Source organism: Tachypleus tridentatus, chromosome 13 (assembly GCF_004210375.1).
Source record: "Tachypleus tridentatus isolate NWPU-2018 chromosome 13, ASM421037v1, whole genome shotgun sequence".
Taxonomy (NCBI): Eukaryota; Metazoa; Arthropoda; class Merostomata; order Xiphosura; family Limulidae; genus Tachypleus; species Tachypleus tridentatus.
In genome coordinates, this window is record NC_134837.1 from 120,585,128 (window position 1) to 120,606,737 (window position 21,610).

At 31.6% G+C, this 21,610-nt stretch overlaps 1 protein-coding gene across 1 annotated transcript; it reads left to right on the plus strand.

Annotated features, from left to right (window-relative positions):
• The first annotated feature begins 7,833 nt into the window (after positions 1-7,833).
• On the plus strand, positions 7,834-20,906 carry LOC143237482 (hydroxymethylglutaryl-CoA synthase 1-like). The gene is given in 11 exon segments (XM_076476777.1): positions 7,834-8,170; positions 10,197-10,232; positions 10,235-10,285; positions 10,288-10,653; positions 12,809-12,934; positions 13,582-13,740; positions 14,959-15,112; positions 15,251-15,421; positions 16,301-16,524; positions 17,166-17,317; positions 19,677-20,906. Coding segments are annotated over 10 exon segments (1,554 nt in total). The 5' UTR covers positions 7,834-8,170; positions 10,197-10,210; the 3' UTR covers positions 19,806-20,906.
• The last annotated feature ends 704 nt before the right edge of the window (positions 20,907-21,610 follow it).

Here is a 21,610-nt window from a genome sequence, read left to right on the forward strand (position 1 = left end):
GAACCAGATATATGGTACAGATACAATAAAGATGTTTCCTGCATATAGAATTATATACCTCTTATGTCATGATTACAATTGAAAACAGCAAATTTATTACCACCGTATATTCCAAAACATGTGTTAAAGTTATATCATACACTACAACTCACACCATGTACGAAATGGGATGTCATTATTTGATAACCTAATAAAATTGAAAACGTTTGCATTAACATGAATAGCACAATATAAGCCAGGATCAAACTTGAAAAGTTTCATTTGTTCAATGGCTGTCCTTATAGTTACATCAGTAAGACATTGCGAAATTTTGACTCACAAGATTTGAACAAATAACAACAAGAAAGAAGAAGAAAACACCACATCAAACCCTTGTTTCATGGTTTGTGTCATTTGTGGATGAACCTTTAATAGCTTGTCTTCAACATCTGGTGAGAAACTGAAAGATATACTTACTATTTCAACCTTCAGTAATAATAACACTATGTAACACAAATTTTGTTTCTGGATTGTATGTGTTATTTCTTAATAGCTTAAGTTGTAAAAGTACAGAAAATGGCCATTATTCTCTTCAAACTTTGCTTTTGTGACGTGGAAAATAAAATTTGGAAATTAACCTATTTCCTATGTAAAAACGGGCAAGTTTGTACATTTTCATTTACATAAGGTCTGAATAAAACAATATGAGTCAAGATTTAGATGTATTTATGCTAAAGTTATCCAAAAATGTTTAGGAGTGAGTAGTTTTTCGAGATTTGCGACTGTAATGTTTGTTTGTTTTTGAATTTCGCGAAAGGCTACTCGAGGGCTATTTGCGCTAGCCGTCTCTAATTTAGCAGTGTAAGACAAGAGGAAAGGCAGCTGGTCATTACCACCCACCGCCAACTCTTGAGCTACTCTTTAACCAACGAATAGTGGGATTGACCGTCACATTGTAACGTTCTCACGGCTGAAAGGGCGAGCATATTTGGTGTGACCGGGATTCGAACCCGCAACCTTCAGATTACGAGTCGAACGCCTTAACCCACCTGGCCATGCCGGGCCTCCATTGTACTGTATTACCGTATTGTGTTACTATAGTTTAAGTTCGGTTTTGTAACATGTAAGGATTAAAAACTCTTTAAAGTTGGTTATAAACTAAAACATCAGGTATGATAAAAAAACACGTTTATCTGAAATCTTTCGTCATCTCTATTGAAAATGATTTTAGCTTAATTCTACAATTGATTATTCATTTTTTGTTGCTTAAAGAATGAGTTGAGTTGAGCGGCCTATAGATGGCAACACTTTACTAAAAGTATCACAGCTGTTGGGACTCTGCTGTTAATGGCTTTTGAAACGGACGCAGCTTTTCTTACACTACCAGTATGTGTAACGTTGAAATGTGTTACGTGGTAATATTTATATAAGATGATGGGTGTTTTATGTTACATAAATATATGCACATCACGATAAAAAATAAACAATCATTAATGATGTTTGAATCAACACTAAAGGGACATATGAATATAAATCAATGGTTCGATATGAGAATTAAAGCATTTTAAAGGACTTTTTGATTAAGCTGTAATTACTGACCTCTGACGCCATTACTTGGAACTAGTGTAAATAACATTTTAATAATGCTAGTAAGAGAATATTTTCAGTTTTAACACTGAAATATTTACCAGATAGTAAATCTGTATTTAACAGATAATTGTAGTGAGTGATGAGATGATAATAGTTTGAAAGTAAACAAAGTTTGACATCGTGTCTTTGTTAATAGTAGTGAAAGATATCTGTGAATGGATTGAATCCAAATATTTATGAATGTGTGAAATTGTCTGTAGAATGTGAGATCAATAAACAGGAGTTTTGGATCATACTGGTGTACCCAGTGATTTACATTCTTATGATGTAATAAACAGGAGTGTTGGATCATACTGGTGTACCCAGTGATTTACATTCTTATGATGTAATAAACAGGAGTTTTGGATCATACTGGTGTATCCAGTGAGCGATTTACATTCTTATGATGTAATAAACAGGAGTTTTGGATCATACTGGTGTACCCAGTGATTTATATTCTTATGATGTAATAAACAGGAGTTTTTCATTATACTGGTGTACCCAGTGATTTATATTCTTATGATGTAATAAACAGGAGTTTTTCATTATTCTGGTGTACCCAGTGATTTACATTCTTATGATGAAATAAACAGGAGTTTTGGATCATACTGGTGTACCCAGTGATTTACATTCTTATGATGTAATAAACAGGAGTTTTGGATCATACTGGTGTACCCAGTGATTTATATTCTTATGATGTAATAAACAGGAGTTTTTCATTATACTGGTGTACCCAGTGATTTATATTCTTATGATGTAATAAACAGGAGTTTTTCATTATTCTGGTGTACCCAGTGATTTACATTATTATGATGTAATAAACAAGAGTTTTGGATCATACTAGTGTAGTTCGTGATTTACATTATTATGATGAAATCTTTTCAACTATGAAGATTGAAATATTTTATACAGTTGAAGTTTGCCATTTTTTTTCTGAAAAACGAGGTGTAGTTTCATTAATGTTTAAACAATGACTGTATGACTAGAGGAAAAAAGTAGTTCCTGTGTAATTGTGCTTTGAAAATGTCCCTGACTTGTACTAAAGTTGAATCTGTGATAAAAGATTTTTACAACCAGTAGTGGATGTAATGGCAACAGGTTACAAGCAGCAGTATTAGTTGGTGTCATTTGAAAGCCAGAAAAGGATAGTATTGTTGTAGGTTTCTCAAATCTGATGCCTAGTAGAGCTGTATGTACATTGATGTAAGGAGTTGTCCAAAGATAACGTACATATGAGTACACATAAATCTGTAAACTTTCATCATTTGACCAGAGAAATAGTTGTGACTTTTTTATTACAGTAGTCAACTATTGTAATATGTTATTTGAATTTTTGACAAATCATAGCTCATATATCAACACATCATCAAAGTTAAATTTTTTGTTATATACGATCAAATTCTTGACCATTTTGGCTAGCTTGTACCAGAAAGGAATCGCTAGACATTTCTCACCTATTAATTATGTTGCTTGACCATCTACATTATTACATGCAAAATTACATGTTGTTTGCACATAGAATCTGAAAGGTAATTAAATCAACCTTAGAATACCACATTAGCATAATTAAAGGGATGGACGAACATCATAATCTTAACTTATTTCATCCTGAGAGAAGAAGAGTAAGAGATGATCTTATTGAAGTTGACAAGATTATGTGAGGGTGTAACTGATAAAATGAATGTATCTGATTTCTTTGTGACATATACTAACGAAAGAGCAGTAGTTTAAAATTTGGGAAAGATGAACCAAGCTCCAGTTCAAACACTTTTATTTTTCTGACGTGGTAATTAATAACAATTTACAAAACGAATTACCTTTGACATTAGATGAGGTGGACATCTATTTACCATTGTTTAAGAGAGGAGTAGACAAATTCCTGAAAATTATGAAATTATGGCTGAAATTAAAGTATTATTTTTTCCATAGGAAGGGGTGTAATGGGACAAACTTAAGGAAATAATCTCGTGTTGTATACTATATTTTGGTTATTTTCATATATTTTCTTTGTATTTTCTGTTTTTCTCTTTTGATTTTATTTAAATGATCTGTTTCTTTCTTTCTGTTTGTCATTCTTCCCACTGTTTCATTATTTTAAAAAACAATTAGAATTTGTTTTGTAATTTTGTTGTTATCCAGGAAGTTTAGTCATAGTTCTGTTTCATTTTCACGAAAATAATCCCACTTCTGACACACGCGTTTTAACACGCTGTATTGTTGGGTAGATTTTTAAAAATTATTTAATGAAAATAAAGTGAAGTCCAGTCCAAATAATGATAATGAATTTATCCATTTTTTCACCAACTTTTGCTACAGGTTATGATTTCCGATAAGCTTAGTTTCACAAAGTTTAATACTCCTACGAAAAGATGTTTCTAGTCCTGATTTCTCCAAGCCCGTTCCCCTAGCTGTGGTTTCGCTAGATAGTAGATAGGGACAGTGGGAATCTCGTTAATCCATTCATTAATGGATTTAAATGGCAATTTCATTTAAATACAAAATTATTAGCCTAATATTAATAACCTTTCAAGTTGCTCTGGGGCCTATTAGGCCCCACTTTTCGTAGGAGTGTTAAACAAAAACTTCAAGACTAATGAAACACCTAATTCACAAATAAAGTTATTTGCACAATATACTCATGATTTGATCAATCACAAATGCATTGAACGACTAACAAACTAAGCCAATTATTTACTGAGTTGTATAATCTAGTTTACTCTGCATTTCAAGAATCTAGAAGGCAACTAGGTCGTGCTTCATTGCCAAGTTATGGCAAGCTTCCTCTGATAAAGACACTTTTAAATAAAAATATCAAAGCTAATACAAATTTACCCTCCAACTGTGTGCAGAGACTATATGAATTACGCTAAAAGCATACTTTAGCGCTAATCACAACATCAGGTAGGTGTATTATGCTAATGTTCTACGTTAACATAGAACCCGTTATTAAGGCACTCGATTCGTAATCCGAGGGTCGGTGGTTCGAATCCCTGTCACACCAAACATGCTCACCCTTTTAGCCGTATGGGTGTTATAATGTGACGGTAAATCTTACTATTCGTTGGTAAAAGAGTAGCCCAAGAGTTGGCGGTGGGTGGTGATGACTAGCTGGCTTTCTTTTAATCTTACACACTGCTAAATTAGGATGGGCCAGCGCAAATAGTCCTCGTGTAGCTTTGCTCGAAATTCAAACCAAACCAAACCAATACGTTAACATAATGGTGTGCCCACCGAAGGTGTCTGTTTTTAGCATTAAAAGCCTTTGAATTATTGTTGAGACATTGAGGTGAGATAGGAACGTTAATATAAATTAAAATTACGTTTTTGAGTGTAGTGTGTGTTTTTTACATAAATAACTGTTAACAAACGAGAGTACTACAGTTTTAATTTTCTTTGTAAATTCTTAGTCAGTCTTAGTGAATATACACACATACAATTGTTTTCACACGTAGTTGCCTTCACGGATTTTAAAATTAGACGGTTTGATATGGATACATCAATAACAGTTGCACAGTAATTTTTCACATACTGCATACCGGATAAACAAGAATGCGTCGGCTAATTGCTCGGTATTCCATTTGGACAGCCAACGTTGTAGGGCATAAATGTTCAGTAAACCCTACAGAGTAACAGTACTTGTAGTGCGACAGAAGCTTATCGAAGTCAAACGCTTCCGCTTTGTAATGTACAACTCATTGCAAAGTATCGAAAGCCAGTTTCGTAGCTTTGTACTTTATTGCAAACACAAAAAAAATTATAGTTGAAATAAATACTCAAATTAAAAAGGGTTAAATCTATATTACTTTTATAACCCAGCAAATAGTCCGATGTGGCTTTGCTATAAGAAAACACACACATACACACTTTTACAACCACAATATTGTCTCAGGCTATATTTATATTAATTAAATTAAACAATAATTAAATGTAGTTATTTAAGCGTATAATTTATAGCAACTTTTAATCATTTATAATTATTGAGATCAAAGGATTTTGTTTGAAATTTGAATTATGTCGAAATGATTCGTGGAATCCATGATTGCCCATTTTTTACTCTAAACGTCATAGCAGGATTTCCATTTGCTGAAAGTGGGCGTGTGCACGACTATATCTTCCGCTTCACAAGCTGTAATTACGTCAGATCCGGAAAGTGAGAAATAAATGCACTGAACACAATTCATACCACCTTTCGTATATTCACCACGTAAGTGTATTTTAAATTATTTTAATCCAATTATTAAGTATTAATACATAGTTTAAGTATGCATATATAGTTACATATTGCATAACGTTTATAATTAAATAATAGATAATGTGTGTATTAATAGAAGTAACTGTTTAAGAAGCTATGTAAATTGTGATTACAATGTATAATTTAAGATTTCTGTACAACTGGAAATTGTAGAAAAACTACATGATTAATTAACTAACAGTAACAAGCTTTGAAATGCTACTACTGCCACTTTGTACCAGTACCACTAGGTAAGCAATAACTTTTTTTTTTAAACTAATAAGTAATTGTTTTGTAGGCCTACTATTTTTGGTACACAATTATACCAGTAAGGTTACGAATATTTTTGCAGTCAAGTTACACGGGTAAAAAGCAAAATTTTCAATTGATGAAAACTTCGTTAAGCTGGTACGGTAGTTATTGAAATTTTTTGAAGTTATAAAGTCGCTGATAACAAGGATCATCTGCTTCTGTGTGTACACTTTCAATCCCGTAAACAGTCTAAATCTTTCTTTTTTTTTTTTTGTAAGATTTCCCATTAATTTGATCACCCCTGTCTGGTGGTTTTCACTTCCTACATTCACAAATTTGATATTCTTAAGTTCAGTGGGATGTTATTCATATCTTGCACATAAAGTCACTCCTTTCCTCCGTTTTTTACTTTTGTTATGCTCTTTTTTTACTAAAGAACCTGTAACCTGCTGTTTCACAAAGGTCATCAGAATTGTCAACCCTTTCCCAAGTTTATTAGTTCTCAATCATAATATTGCAGTCTTGTTTAGCTAGTGCTATGTTTAAGGTTATCTCTCTCATTTCTTATAGTTTAGCATCACATGGGTAATAACTTAGCTTCTTTAATCTCTGTTGTCCACACTTAGTATAGCTTTTAAGTTCTTCTCTAACCTGTAAACTCTATCCATTCCATGTCTTTCTTACATGTCAGTTTCATATCAAACATTTTCCTTGGACCTGCCACACGTACACCACAGTTAACCATTATATCCAGTGAATGTATAACCAATGTTGTACGTATGAGTAACCTCCTGAAAATATTACTGTTGTCTTCTAAATAAATGTTAACTATCTTTATCTTCACAAGAATTAATCAGTGGCTGAACCAGTAAATTTTAAAATATTATGATTTATGGGTATAACCAAAATAATTGGTGTAAATAATAACCTCCACAGTAATATGGAATGATTTAGGAACACTTAGTTTTTGGTGAACAAATTATAGGTTAAAATGTGCATGTGTGTGGGGAACTTTGGTAACAGTTGTGTTGTTGTTGAAGAAATGGGGGGTTTCAGGATAATATTTTATAAGTTTCATATCTCTCCTAGTGTTTGGGTGGTTACAAGAAAGCTAATTGGTTGTAGGAGTTGTGTGATGATCACTTAATTTAACAAGATTGTTTTGATTTATTTGAAAAAGACTTGGAAATTTTCTAAAATATGGTGTTTATTTCTTGTATTCTAGCTGTTAGTGATTCCTGAAACTCGTGATTCGAAGTTAGACATCAAAACTGATATATCTTTGAAATTTGAGTGAATGGAAAGAATGTCATTTAGGTGTATAGAGTGAAGAGAACTGGATGGTTAGAACAAACTATTTAATTTTGTTTTATTATCTTTTTGAAGGCCTAAATCATGACCTCATGAAATGTAACTTATTGTTCAACAATTTTAGGAACTTAGTTTGAGTTGAATGGTACAACTGATCCTATAATTTAGCTAACAAATAGTGATTGATTGTTTATTGATTAATGAAAAGTGTGAAATTTCTAATAATTGAGGTGAAGGAAATGGCAATTTTTTAACCCAATGTGAAAATTTGGTAAAGTAAGGAATAGTGAAATAAACATAACAGTTACAAGTGTATTAACATACACTTTTCTGTTTATCTTAAACAGCTTTGATGTACATTCTCACACAATCACACAATAGTAATACAGAAACAAAGAATATATTCTGAACTGTATTCCTACACAGTTTCTTTCTTTAAACTAAGAAATTGTGCAAATTTGTTATTTATCTTTCTTGCCGAAATTTGGGGCTGAAAGAACATTTTGTAATGATTTATCTCTTGGTTTATTTTGAAATGTTTTAAGTCAAACATTTACCTTTTGACTTATCCCCATCATGGAGAAACAGGTTTTTGCTAGTAGGAAGTAGTTTGTATGAGGTCTCTGACATCAGGAATACCTGTAATTACCTGTTATGTAGCTTCAGGCCACGTGACCTTCACTTCTGAGGCTAGTGACTTCTATACCATAGAGGGCTGGCTCTTTTTTGTTTCATTGTGATGTGTTTTAGAAGAGAGAAAGTGAGCAAGTAAGTTTTAGTTGGTGTTTCTTTACTAGAAATTTTGTTTACATAAATACCTAGCTATTAAAATATAATTAAATATTAATATAATTAACTTGTTTTCAAAGGGAACATGCCTTTGCCAAGCTTGGAAATACACAAAAAATGAGGAACTTTTGGCCATTCATGGGTTTTCCTGTAAACCCACTCTTTTTTTTATTTCAGGAGCTTAAAACTACTTTGAATGTGTAGCATGTGGTTTATTTGTTGTTATATTTGTTTATTTGTTGAATGGTAGTAAGCCTAATTATTTGGTCTATTCTTATAAGAATCTGGAAGTGAAACTACGTCATTCATACTATATCTACCATATCCAGTGCCAGAGAGGCTTTTCTCACAATATCAGGGATCAGTTGGCTGGTTGGAATATGAGATGTACTAGTAGTTGATGTATTATTTATACTATTCTTATTTGAACAAGAACCATTTTGATATGAACTAGATTAAATTAGTGACCAGTAATATTTATAAACTGTGTTTAACTCATTAAATGTTGAAATTAGGTTTCTGATTTTTATTAACACCAAATGGTTTGTTTTAGTTTTGAAATAATTTTGCTTATTTTTTGTATAAACAAAAAAAAACAACACAAAAACATAAACTGGTAACCCAGTTAGCCAATATTTTGTCTGTTTTGTTATTGACAGTTTCATTTTAAGATGATAATGAATGTGAGCTGTTCTTGGAACAGTATTGCATGTTATTCTTGGATACATTTATTTAGTAACCACTTTAAGGTTTGACATGTATTGTGGAGTCTATGTGAACTTTCCCTTGTCTAAACATAAGGGGATTTGGCAACAGTGGTTTACAGGACTTTGTGTTTAGAACATGTTTGTTCAGCTTGTGTGCACAAATGGTTAAATGGTTGGTCTCTTAGCTATGAATTGGAGAGAAACCTATGGTTAATTGAAATCTGGTCAAGCGTGTGAGAATGAATTTGTGTAAATTGAGTTAACTTTCACATGTTTGGTGTATTTGTTATTCACATTATCTGGCCACTCTTGTTAAGAAAGAGTCTTTTTATTTCAGGACGGCTTACTAATAAAACGGAAGATGACCTTCTCAGGTGATCTTCAGGTCAAAACACCGTTCTCTGCTTTATTAGTAAGTGTTCACACCCGTATCAGCTGTCCTGAGACCCATTTGTATTTGAAGTGGGTTTCTTATCATTATGAAAGACAGTCTCTGGTATTTTTCTACTCTGAAATAACTGATGTGACTAGAAAGCTCATTTGAATAAACTTAAATTCTCTGGTGACACCAACCATGAGAAAAACTAAATACCAAAGAAAGATATTAGTGCAGGTCAAAAGCAGCTATTTCAGTTGTACACTTTTTTAAACATTTGTCAATAAGTATAAATATGCAAAATTTTTGAAGAAAATCTCGACTTTCATAAACTATTAGAGAAAGTAACACTTCGCATAATGAAATCAAATGAGACTTGGATCTTTAGGATGGTAAGTGGTGTTCTAGAGTTAAATGATTAGACAGATTATGTGCAAGACCTTTGATTTTTAATGATATAAAGTTATTAGTGTAACTATTAAAGGATTGAATAAATTTTGCAATAGGATGTTTGTTGTGTTTTGTATATTTTTACTGTTTGCAAATGACTTAAGGACAACACAGGACCTGTTTGTCCATTTAAACCATCCATCCCATCATCTAAACTTTAAAATAAAGCACTGAAAATCAGTAATTATCATTGAAATGCTTATTAAGCCTTATCTTAAACTCCTTTAACTGTGCTTACTACATCTGAAGCTAACCCAATATTAAACACCTCTTAACTCATTTATTCAAAAGAAAACCATTTTGGTGAATTCTTTCTTTTCATATCTTTGTAGCCTTTCTGTCAGTCTACTGTCTTTAAGATAAGAAGCCCAAGACTGAACTGGTAGATGGCACATTAATTTGATGTATAGTTTGGTTAGCATATGTGATGTGAAGTTAATGATAGTTTTTTCTTTCTCAATTTCTTTTATAGGTAAATAGCTTATAATGCCAAGTTTCAAACAAAGAGAACACCATATTGGCCAGATGATGTTGGAATAATTGATATTGAGGTGTATTTCCGCCTTTGTACGTTGACCAAGCAGAATTAGAAGAGCATGATGGAGTCTCTTCTGGAAAATATACTATTGGGCTTGGTCAATCACAGATGGGCTTTTGCTCAGACAGAGAGGACATTAATTCTCTTTGTTTGACCGTAGTCCAGCGACTCATGGATCGTACAAAAGTTGGTTATGAGCACATTGGTCGCCTTGAGGTTGGCACAGAAACAATTATTGACAAATCCAAAAGTGTGAAATCTGTACTGATGCAACTGTTTGAAGATTTTGGAAACACAGACGTTGAAGGAATTGACACCACAAATGCCTGTTATGGAGGAACAGCTGCTCTTTTTAACTCTTTGTCCTGGGTGGAATCTAGTGCATGGGATGGTGAGTTGGGCTCTTTACCTCCACATCAAATGTATTTTAAGATACTAGAAAACAATGTAAAACATAAGACAGTTTTTAAGGATAAAAACAATTTTGTCACACAAAACACTTAACCTTAAATGTTTCTGGAGACCATGTTTTTGTTTGTTTCATTTGCTATTGATAAAGAAAACAATTATCTGAAAACTGTTTTCTGTAGGTGAAAAAATTCAGTTGAGTTTGTTGTTTGAACACTGAATGTGTAAGACTGTTTGTTATCCTGTACACTTCTATAAATTTAAAAACTATAATGTATTTTGAAAATTAAAATAAAAACCTTTTTTTTTTTTTAATGCATAGAATGTCTCTTGGTTACATTATTCTACCTCATTTTCTTCTGATGGTTTTTAGAATTTTTTGTTTTTTTCAAACTCATCTTTAAGCAGCAGTGTATGGTCTTTCAGTATCCCACATGACAAAAATGGATAATGCTCATATAACTGAACAGAGGTACTATCTGTATGCCCTGTTTGTGTTGGTTGTGAGCTTATGTTTTGTGACTTGGATAGTTTCTGATTTTATCAATTTTTTGGTACAACTTTTTAAATTGCCTGTTTCATAAGTTTTGGCCTGGTATTCATAAAAGCCCCATTTTTGTTTTTACTGTTAAATATGCAGTTATATTAGTAACAAGACAAGGGTTAGTTTCCATCCACAACTAATACTTCTCCTCTGTGGTGTATTTGTAGAGTTTTTTTGTTTTGTTATTTTTGTGCAATGCAGAAATCAGTGTAGTCCCATTTCTGTTTTTTAAGGCTTTCTGAAGTCCATCGGTGTAATCCCACTTTTCATGATGACTAGAAACCCACTTGAAGTATAAATATATCTCAAGATGGCTGGTATGGGTATTAAAACTTTTTTAAATTAAATATAGAACAACATTTTTATATTCGTAGGTCATCTTCAGGTTAAGTCTGCAACTGTCCCACTTCTATTGTCAAGCCCATCTATCTATCATGTTCAAACAATCGAAAGCTACAAGAGTGAACTGCAGTTGCTTTTCATGAGTTAACTCTTGTGTCTGTAACAAATTTTATAAATTTCATTTGCTGAACTGTAATATGTAATTGAATGTTTTGTCTTCATCAGTCTGTGCAAGGATGATACTTCATGATACATTGTTACCGATACCTTGACCTGATACCATGTAGAATTACTGTAGGTATGTAGATGTAACCTTCAACCACTTGTAAGATCCTTGAAAAACTTGCATAGCATGATCTGTACCATTTTTGATTTATTGTACCACTGGCTAGACTTTGTTAAAAAACTTTAAGTAGATGTACTCTTTGTCTAGGTACTACTTGTACAGCTTTACAGCTGATGTTCCGTTTCATTTCATGTTTTGGAAGAAGCTTGTCAATATGGTTCTCATGTTAGTTTTTTTTTTTTTTAAAGACCTTTATCTGTATAAATTCACTTATTTGCAGTTATAAAGAAGGTTCTTATTGTAGCTGTAATAGGTTGATACATATTTGTGTAATTTCTGGTAATATCCATCATGACAAGAAACTCAAAGTAAAAATTCATCTCAGGATGGCTGGTATGGATATTAAAACACTTGCTAATAAAGCATTTCTGTCAATATGTTCAGTGTTTTAACACCACCTCTGGTGTGTGAATGATAACCATTTATTGGGTAGCCAATTTTTTTTCAGTTAAATTACATCTTCCCTTTCTTATTTAACATTACAGATATATTTTTAAAAATTAAAATGCTAAAGTTCTGTGCCTTATGCTTTTATAATCATGGAATAGGAAAACTTTGCATCCAAAAGTTGTATGATGTAACCATCCCTAAAGGAGTCTGTTTTATGCTCCATCTGCACTTACAAATTGTTATACTTTACTTGAATTGCAACAAAATGGTTGGGGCTCTTAACCTGTACAGTCATAAGAATGATGGCAAGGACCAAGGTAACTGAATATGTAGATTGTCTAGAACAACTTACTGCATCTTAGATTGTTGAGGTATTTTGTCTGAGAGTTCACTGTTTTTTAGAAAAACTTATTACATTCTATGTCAATTCTTTATTTAGTGTATTTATGAGTGTTTATGAATTAAGGATGACCATTAGAAGTGTTTGACGAATGAGTTAACCTTCTTTATTTTCAGGCCGTTACGCTCTTGTCGTGGCTGCTGATATTGCTGTTTATGCAAGTGGTAATGCTCGTCCAACGGGAGGCGCTGGAGCTATTGCAATGCTGGTGGGACCAGGTGCTACTCTAATTGTTGAACGAGGTACGAGTCTGAAGTAACGAGTGTGATCCTTTAAATCTTTCATGCAGCTGTTAAATATGTACCAGAACATATATCATACAACTTACCACATATTAAATTCATTACTACTAGGACTTGCTACTTTGTTTTACCATCTTGTCTTTGTTATAACCAGAAAAAAAATGGTAGTCACTTCGTGGCTCTGTTCTTCTAGATTCACTACTTGTTTAGAAAAACATGTACATCCAGTAGAATGTCTACATTTACTTAGATAGTGGATGCATGAGAAGTTCCCCTACGATTATCTATATTGTTAGAGGTATAAAATATATGTACAATTAAATGCCCATTCTCATGAAGATACATGCTTGTAGTGTATGCTTTACTCATGATAATGTTGGTTTTTGCTAGACATTGTGTATTTTGTCTTGTAAGATTGGCCAATTCATACTTACAACCACTTTATCTTAATATTTTAAGCTGCATTATGTTTTTAAGCAATTATGTGTATTTCCTGGTAACTTGATGTAGTATGTAACCTACAACATATTTTCCTGAATTTTTAAACTAATTTTAGTGTGCAATTTGCATTTCTAAAACTTGTGAAGTTAATTTCCTATGATTTTAACTTTTCATGACATGACCAGATTTATTTCTTCATTTTTTAGGATTGCGAGCTACACACATGGCACATGTATATGACTTTTACAAGCCAGATTTACTCTCAGAATATCCTAGAGTTGATGGGAAGTTGTCCATCCAATGTTACTTTCAAGCTCTGGACCAATGTTATCAATTATTTTGCAGAAAGGCTATTCTAAAGAAAGGTAACAAAACAAAACTGTTTCTTATTAACACAATAATGCACTCTGGGGTACAAATCTGTTATCAGTCCCACAGGGCTGTTTATACTGGAATTAAAAATAACCAGCTAAAGTGTTTTGCATTAATTCTATCATAATGTGATGGAACTAAACCCTGGGGTCTTCCTAAACCTACTCAATTATACCATATTCTGTAAGAAAGATGTCTGATAGAGGCAAACTCATTGATTAACCAAATAAAATGGGGGGGGGAGAGGCAAGCAGCTGAAGGAAGGAGTTTCATTATGGATTCTGTACTTGTTTAAAGGTCAACATAAGTATTCATGTTAATGTAAGTTATTTCATGAACATAAGTATATCTGACACTGGATAGCTGCTATGAACATATAGTGGAGAATGTGGACCTTATTTTTATATTTTTAATGCAAAAATTGATGAAATAAGAAAAACAAATGTCTTATGTTAAGTAAAGTTGTTATTAATGTCAAATGCATTCCTTGTTTGTAATTCTTTACAATATCTACTGGTCATATTCTGCAGTTTCTAAAATTTTCATCAGCAACCATGCTGTTATAGCAAACAAACATTGTGTGGGATTTCTCTATTTGTACTTCACCTTTATGAAACTGACCAGAGATAACAACTTGGTTGTACTACACTTGGCAATTAGTGATTGAATCACAGTGTTTTCCGTAAATGATTCACATTATTTATTCTATTTTCCACTTAAATCCCACAAAATGAATGCCATGTGAAATGTTTACTTTTGCTAGTTTTATGAACATTGTTAATCTCAGCATGTATACAATTTTTTTTTTCCCTCTTCCAGGTAGTAACTTAGATTTGTTTTCTTTTATGTCCTTGAATGAAACCAAAATGTTTCATTTGTTTTTCTAGTTCTCTATTTTCTTAATGTAGAAAGTGGTGCTACTAGAATTATTTGAATATAGGAAAAATGGGGATTATTTATAGGTTTATTTCTTTTAGACAGTAAAGAATTAAATTTATTTAATTAAAAAAGAGGCAATTTTCTTATCTGTTTTTTTTGTTTTTGTATTTTCTTCATGTGATTTTGTTTTAGTAGTAAGTGAAGTTTTAATACAATGACCCTCCTCATCTTAGAAATAAACATACTTGGATTCCTACATTTACATAACTAATGAAAGCTCACTATTGTCACATTTCATGTCTATCAAAATTCTTATTGTCTACTATTTTCAGGAGTCCAAAAAGAGTTCACACTTGATGACCTTGACATTGTTCTCTTCCATGCTCCTTATTGCAAACTGGTTCAAAAGTCCCTTGCAAGACTTGTTCTTAATGATTGTTTAAGACGAGTTGATGTTGAAAAGTACAAATCTATGGAAGCATTCAGGTATTTTCGGGTACATCAGTAAAATATAGTTTCAAATATTCAATCCCTTTAAGTCTTTAATATTTGTCAATGTTTAGGTTTCAAGGTTATTTAGTACTATTCAATTTTATGACAAGATTGTGTTTGTTTCTTATCCAGTCACCTGAAGCTAGAAGAGACATATTTTGATAAAGATGTGGAAAAGGCATTTGTAGAATTTAGTAAACCATTGTTTGAAAAAAAGACTAAACCAGGGCTCCAGCTTGCAAATCGTGTAGGGAACATGTACACACCATGCCTTTACGGATGCCTTGTTTCATACATAGCAAGGTTTGTCTCGTAACACATGTTATGTTTTTTAGTAAATTTATGTTTGGATGAAATAAGGACATTTTAATTTTTGCTGTAAAGAAAAACAAATTAGCTATATTTTAACCCTTACTCTAAATAAATAAATAAATAAATAAATAAATAACTGTAATTTTAGACAGTTTTTTACAACTAACATTTTCTGTATATATCTTAAAATATTTTACCAAATAATTATACATGATACTAGTAAACCTTTTTATTTACTGATATCATTATAAGGTTAATAAAGATAATTCATTCAGCTAACCAGTTCCTACAGGATATATTTTTTTTATTTTTCATGTATGTACCTAAAATAAATATCCTGTAGGAATATTATGACTGGTAAAACAGTATTTTTAATAATACTAGAAAAATTTGTTTTTTTATATATTTGAATATTTTTATAAAAACACTTTTTCATTGTTTTTAAATTCTAATTTTTTACTTAGTTACCCATTTATTACAGTTGTTATTTTAACAATAAGCATTAAAAAAGCCAAAGAAGAAAATATTTTAAATTTTACAAATGAAATTGCTAGGGAGTTGATTTTTAACATGTAACGTGGATGGTGATATAGTTCAGGCATTGGAGAAATTCTGTACACTTACTAATAATGTCTGTTGAAGGTTTAATTGTGAAGTTGTTTTTTATTCATGTAATAGTAAAACTAAATTCTTTTGCTCGTTAACTCTGACATGTTTTGTACAACCTTTTTGTAATTTTATTATAAAAAAAAATCTAGAATTCGTTTTTAAAATACTAGCTTGTAATTAAACCTGTTTAGCTTCATTAACTATCTTTCTACAAAACTATTTTTTAAAGCAACCTGAGAATATTTGTTACTATTTGCTCAGCTCCTTGCCTGCCGATGTTCTTGGAAAACGAATTGGAATGTTCTCGTACGGGTCAGGATTAGCTTCTAGCATGTTTTCCCTCCAGGTAACCACAGATGCTGACATGGTAGACAACTTGCACATGTCTTTAAAAGAACAACTGTCCCATCTGGAACTAAGGAAGAGAGTGAGTCCTGCTGAATTCACTTCTATTTTAAAGATTAGAGAAGACACTCATCATCAAGGTATGTACAATAGTTTGTATTTGACATTCTATAACTTGTGCTTTGTATGGTAGATGGAGTTGTGTGTAATGTTGACTAGCTGTCCTCTGTTCTATTGCATAAATTATAGATGGCTAGTACAGATAGCCCCTGTGTAGTTTTGCCCAAAATTGGATAAATAAACAATTCTTTTTAACTGAAATTTAGTGTTACTCTTAAAATAACTTAATTTTGTATTAGATGTATTTCAGAATTTAATTGTTCTGATTTACTGTTATTATAATTGAATTTCATTAAGTCTATAGCACAATGGATCTTCACCAGGTTTGGCCTGAAGGTTTTGTTGTGTCCATGTGGAGATGCATGAAAATTTGCAGTTTCACATTTTGTTTTGTAGTTTTTAGTTGTTGTTTTTTTTAACTATGTTGTAAATGAAGCAAGTTTTTATGTTGTAAGAACTTTTTTATTAATTATGAATTTACATAACATTCATCCATGACTCCAGCTAGTTTATTATAAAGTAACTTTGTCTAGGTTGTTTGCACTTAAATATAATTATTCTGACTTGTTATGTATGTGTATTTGCTACAGCCTATTATCACTAGATGCATGTATGTTTGTGAGTATTTGTTGTAGCTTATGACTTTTTCATTTTGTCTTAGCTCCATATACTCCTACTGGTAAAGTGGAAGACCTGTTTCCAAATACTTGGTTTCTAGTACATGTTGATAGCATGCATCGTCGACAGTACGAACATAGACGGCCAGTCTCAGTTTCTGATCAAATCAGACAACAAAAACGTTCAGTTCCAAAGGTAGAAACCCAACAAGAAACAAAACTTTTACCATTAGAGTTCTGAACTAATTACATATTTTAATTTTACAGACACAATTTCACAATTTTGTTAGGATTTAGTTTAAATTATTTTTTATAAGGTTATTTCCTTAAATAAATCCTTTTTCAGTGCACTCTCCAAAACAATATTGGAAAATCCCTGTCACCCTACATGTAGATTTGAGTGAAACTTTAATGGTTAAACCTCAAGCTCTTATATTCATTACTTTCAACAAGTCAGTTATCCTCATTTCAGGCTTAATTTGAATGATTAATAATTGGAAATAGAACTTCAATCAGTTCATTATTTTTGTAACTCCAACTGAACAACTTTGAATTTATTAAAAATAATGAAGACAAAATTCAATTACTTTGACACTTGAAATAATGAAAAACTGTAATAACTGAAAATATTATTTTTGTAGCTGATTTATTTTTATGCCATTAATTAATTATGATACTAATGAATGCTTCAGGTTCAGCAGATTAAGCTGACCTTTTGATCCCAAATTGACTGTTAGGCTTTTACTTCCTGTATTGAGAGGGTTAATTACTTGTGATATTATTATAGAGATATACTTTTTTTAATATAATAACAAAACTCTTTCTAAAGCTTACTCACTCAGAATTGTCTATTGGATGTTATTGGACATTTAATTAATTAGAATGTCAACTTTGTGCGATTTTAAACATGGGACACTTGTTTTCTGTAATCTGTTTACACTGCAGGGTGTGGACAAAAAAAGTGGCTCTCTAGAAAATGCTTGTTAATAAAGATATCAAATATTTTTATTACATAACTGTAAAATGTGTCAAAATTGTTTCTGGAACTCGCTGTATGAAATCTATCCAAATATGATTTCAAATCATAATTTTAACTCACTCTGGCTTTCATAAATATCTGAACTCTTTTCATAATTTTAGTTTGTTATATTCTGTAATGCATGCATTAACACCATGTGATTAGGGGGCTTGATTCATAATCTGAGGGTTACAGGTTCCAACCTCTGTCACTCCAGACATGAAGACCCTTTCAACAGTGAGAGCATTATAATGTGATGGTTAATCCCACTATTTATTGGTAAAAGAGTAGTCCAAGAGTTCTTGGTGGGTGGTGATGACTAGCTGCCTTCCCTCTAGTCTTTTACTGTTAAATTAGGGATGGCGAGCACAGATAGCCCTTGTGTATTTGTATGACATTCAGAATAAACAGCTAAAAAAAAATCATTTAACTATATAAATCACAAATCAAACCACAGTAGAAATGGAATTATTTCAACATCTATCCAACTTGTATAATTTTACTTGTTTGTTTAATTTTTATTGCAGCAACAATCATTTTCTGTTAATATTTGACTTTCTTATATTTATTTTATAAGAATAATAGTCAGTCAGTGTTGTTGACTACCTGCCTTTCATCTAGTCTGTCAGCTCAAAGCTGGGTATAACTGTTCACAATTTTCCCTATATAACGCATTCTTTAACAAATTCCCAAACTAACAAAACGTTTCAAGAGTCTTAAAGCATTTACATTTAATATCTTTTAACTAAATAGTTGAGTAATAAAACTTCAACTAAATTACAAACTTGTTTCTTCAGATGTTAGTTATTAAAGTACTGCTAAGTTTTGTTATAAAACATAAACCTATAAGCACTCTACCAACTGAGCTAACTGATTAATCCACCAATAAATTCCTCTTAAGGCAGTCTATAGAAACAAGCACCTACAAGGTCAGTTTGAAAGTATTTGTTTGGTGTGTAAATTTTTGTTTCAATCAGAGATCAGAATCATTTGTACAGTGATTTTTTTTGTGACTTCCTTTCACAGCATGCTACAGTAAAAGGAATTATTTTGTGAACTAAATGAAAGCACAGTTTCAGGAATCCTTCTATAAGGGTTAGGTTTAAACTGCTGATTTCTTCTAATGTTTTTACTTAAGCAGTTTTATGATGGATGTTAAGAGTGGTTAGTATTAAGAAATGTGTATTTAATTTCTACACATTTGTAAACTAAGTTTCCACTTTTCCTAATTATTTCATTCTAAACTCAGTGATTTTTTTTGGTGTGGATTGTATACAACACAAAATCATGGGTAATTTACAGTGAATACAATGCACCTTCATTTAAGTTCAGAAAATGAAACTTAAAACCCAAAAAACAAGTGTTGATTATTTTGAATATTCTTTGAAACCTCTTATTTTATGTTGATAAAGATTGTATTTTCTTATTTTTATTGGAGAACTGTGTGAAACAGAGTTGATCTTGTTTTTAATTTTCTATTGTAGTTTATGAAATTTTATTTTCAATACTAATAAAATTATTGATACATTTGTTTCAGGAAAGTCTTATTGAACCAGCAGGGTGTAACTTTCTTGGTTGTGGAGAAAATGGATCTAGCCACTCTGTCAAGGGAAAAACTACCCCACCAAAACCTGTTGTTGTAACTGCCAACCTCAGTCCTCACTGATAACAGATGTTAAGAGGTTATAATACCTATCTTCTATTGTATCAGTGGATTTGTATTAGAAATCAGATTTTCTCTAGTGGTTTATGATCCCTTGAGAAATTTCTGAGACAGAATTACCAACTAGTTGAGACTACTGGATGAGCAGACTCCACCAATCATGTTTGAATACTTTCTTCTTATTATTATTTATACATAACTGTTTTTGTTATAGATATCAACTTAATAGGTTATTATTTTCTTTGAACATACAAATGGAAAAGTTGTAATATATCTTAATGCTTTGTTTTCAATATTGCATTTTAATTTCTTGTTCTTCTCTCCTCCTAAAATATATCAAAGGATTTGAATGTTAAGTATTACCTAGTTTAACCAAAGTGTATCAGTTTATGTTCAGGAAAAAACATCCTGTCTTTGGTATTGTTATGTGATGTTTGTCACTTACTTTACAACAAAGATCCATATATCAAAAGTTTGTTTACCTTTGCCTTAACTGTACATTTGTAATGCATCCTTGGAACTAGGCACAGAAAAGACCTGAATTACATTTGCTCAAATTTCAAAGAATTATGGGATCTTGGTTCATATTGCTTATGTCATAATAAAATTAGCACTTGCATTTAAGTGAGTAGTAATGCCACCTGTGCTTTCATGTTGAAAATAAAGTGCTTTAGTCAATACTCAATTGTCATTTTTCCTTATGGCTGATTAGCTTGTATGAAGAAAAGTGATGGTTTATAAAAACTTGTATTTTGTGTTAAACTTGTAAATACACGCATAGTATTTAGAAGGTATAGCATTTGTGTTGTTAATGAGTTAGTGAAACTGACAAGTTTGTTTTTGTATTAACTTATTTTTAGTATCACTTGCATAGATTCAGTTTTGTGAAACTTGTAATGCATTGTGGTAAATCACCACATTTGAGTAGCGAGTTAGTTTTACCCTTTAAGAATAGTGTTTTTACAGAACGTGTTTAGATAATTTTGATTTATGTTTTAATGAAAAATCAATTTATAATCATTCAAGTTCTTCTATTTCCATGTATCCACATTTATCTTTGTACTTATTTCTAAGTTATTAAAATATATTTAGATAAAAAAGAAATCTGTATATTTCATTTCTTGTCCAAAGATACTTTTCATTTCAACTCTACTCAAAGTTAGATGTATGTTCAGTTCATGCTTTCAAAATCTTGTGACTAAACAATCGTACATTGTTTATCATCCAATGATTTGGGTAACTTAGAGTATTTTGCACTCTTAAATCAAGCAAATTTTAGAAATGTTTGATATGAACTTGTATTTTAGGATGCTGTTCTGTTTCATTTTAATACGTTTTATAGCCTTTTCTAGCTGGATTGTGGTAAGGGTGTTCAACTTAGTGTGTGTTTGGGTTGAGAGATGATAAAAACGGTATTGAACAAGCTTGCCTCTTCAGCTACAGAGGCGTTATAAGGTGGTCAATTCTAATTTTTGGTGAAAGTGCCCAAAAGTTGGTGTTGTGTAATGTTGACTAACTGCTTTTTCTCTGGCCAGTCATATTGAAATCAGTGATGGGCAATGGAAAGATAGCCTTCAAATAGCTTTGTGCATATGTTCAACAAACAATAATCAAGGGCATTAGAATATAAAGTACAGATGAAAATTAATTCAAATTTAAAAGTAAGTAGATGTTCCACTCAAACGTGAAAAATATGCCACATGCATGGGTCTAGGTCAAACTACAAGTATACCACTGTATTATAGAGTATTTGTTATAAATTAGTTATTGTACTCTGAATGCTTAACTTAGTGAGAGTTTGTGGTAAA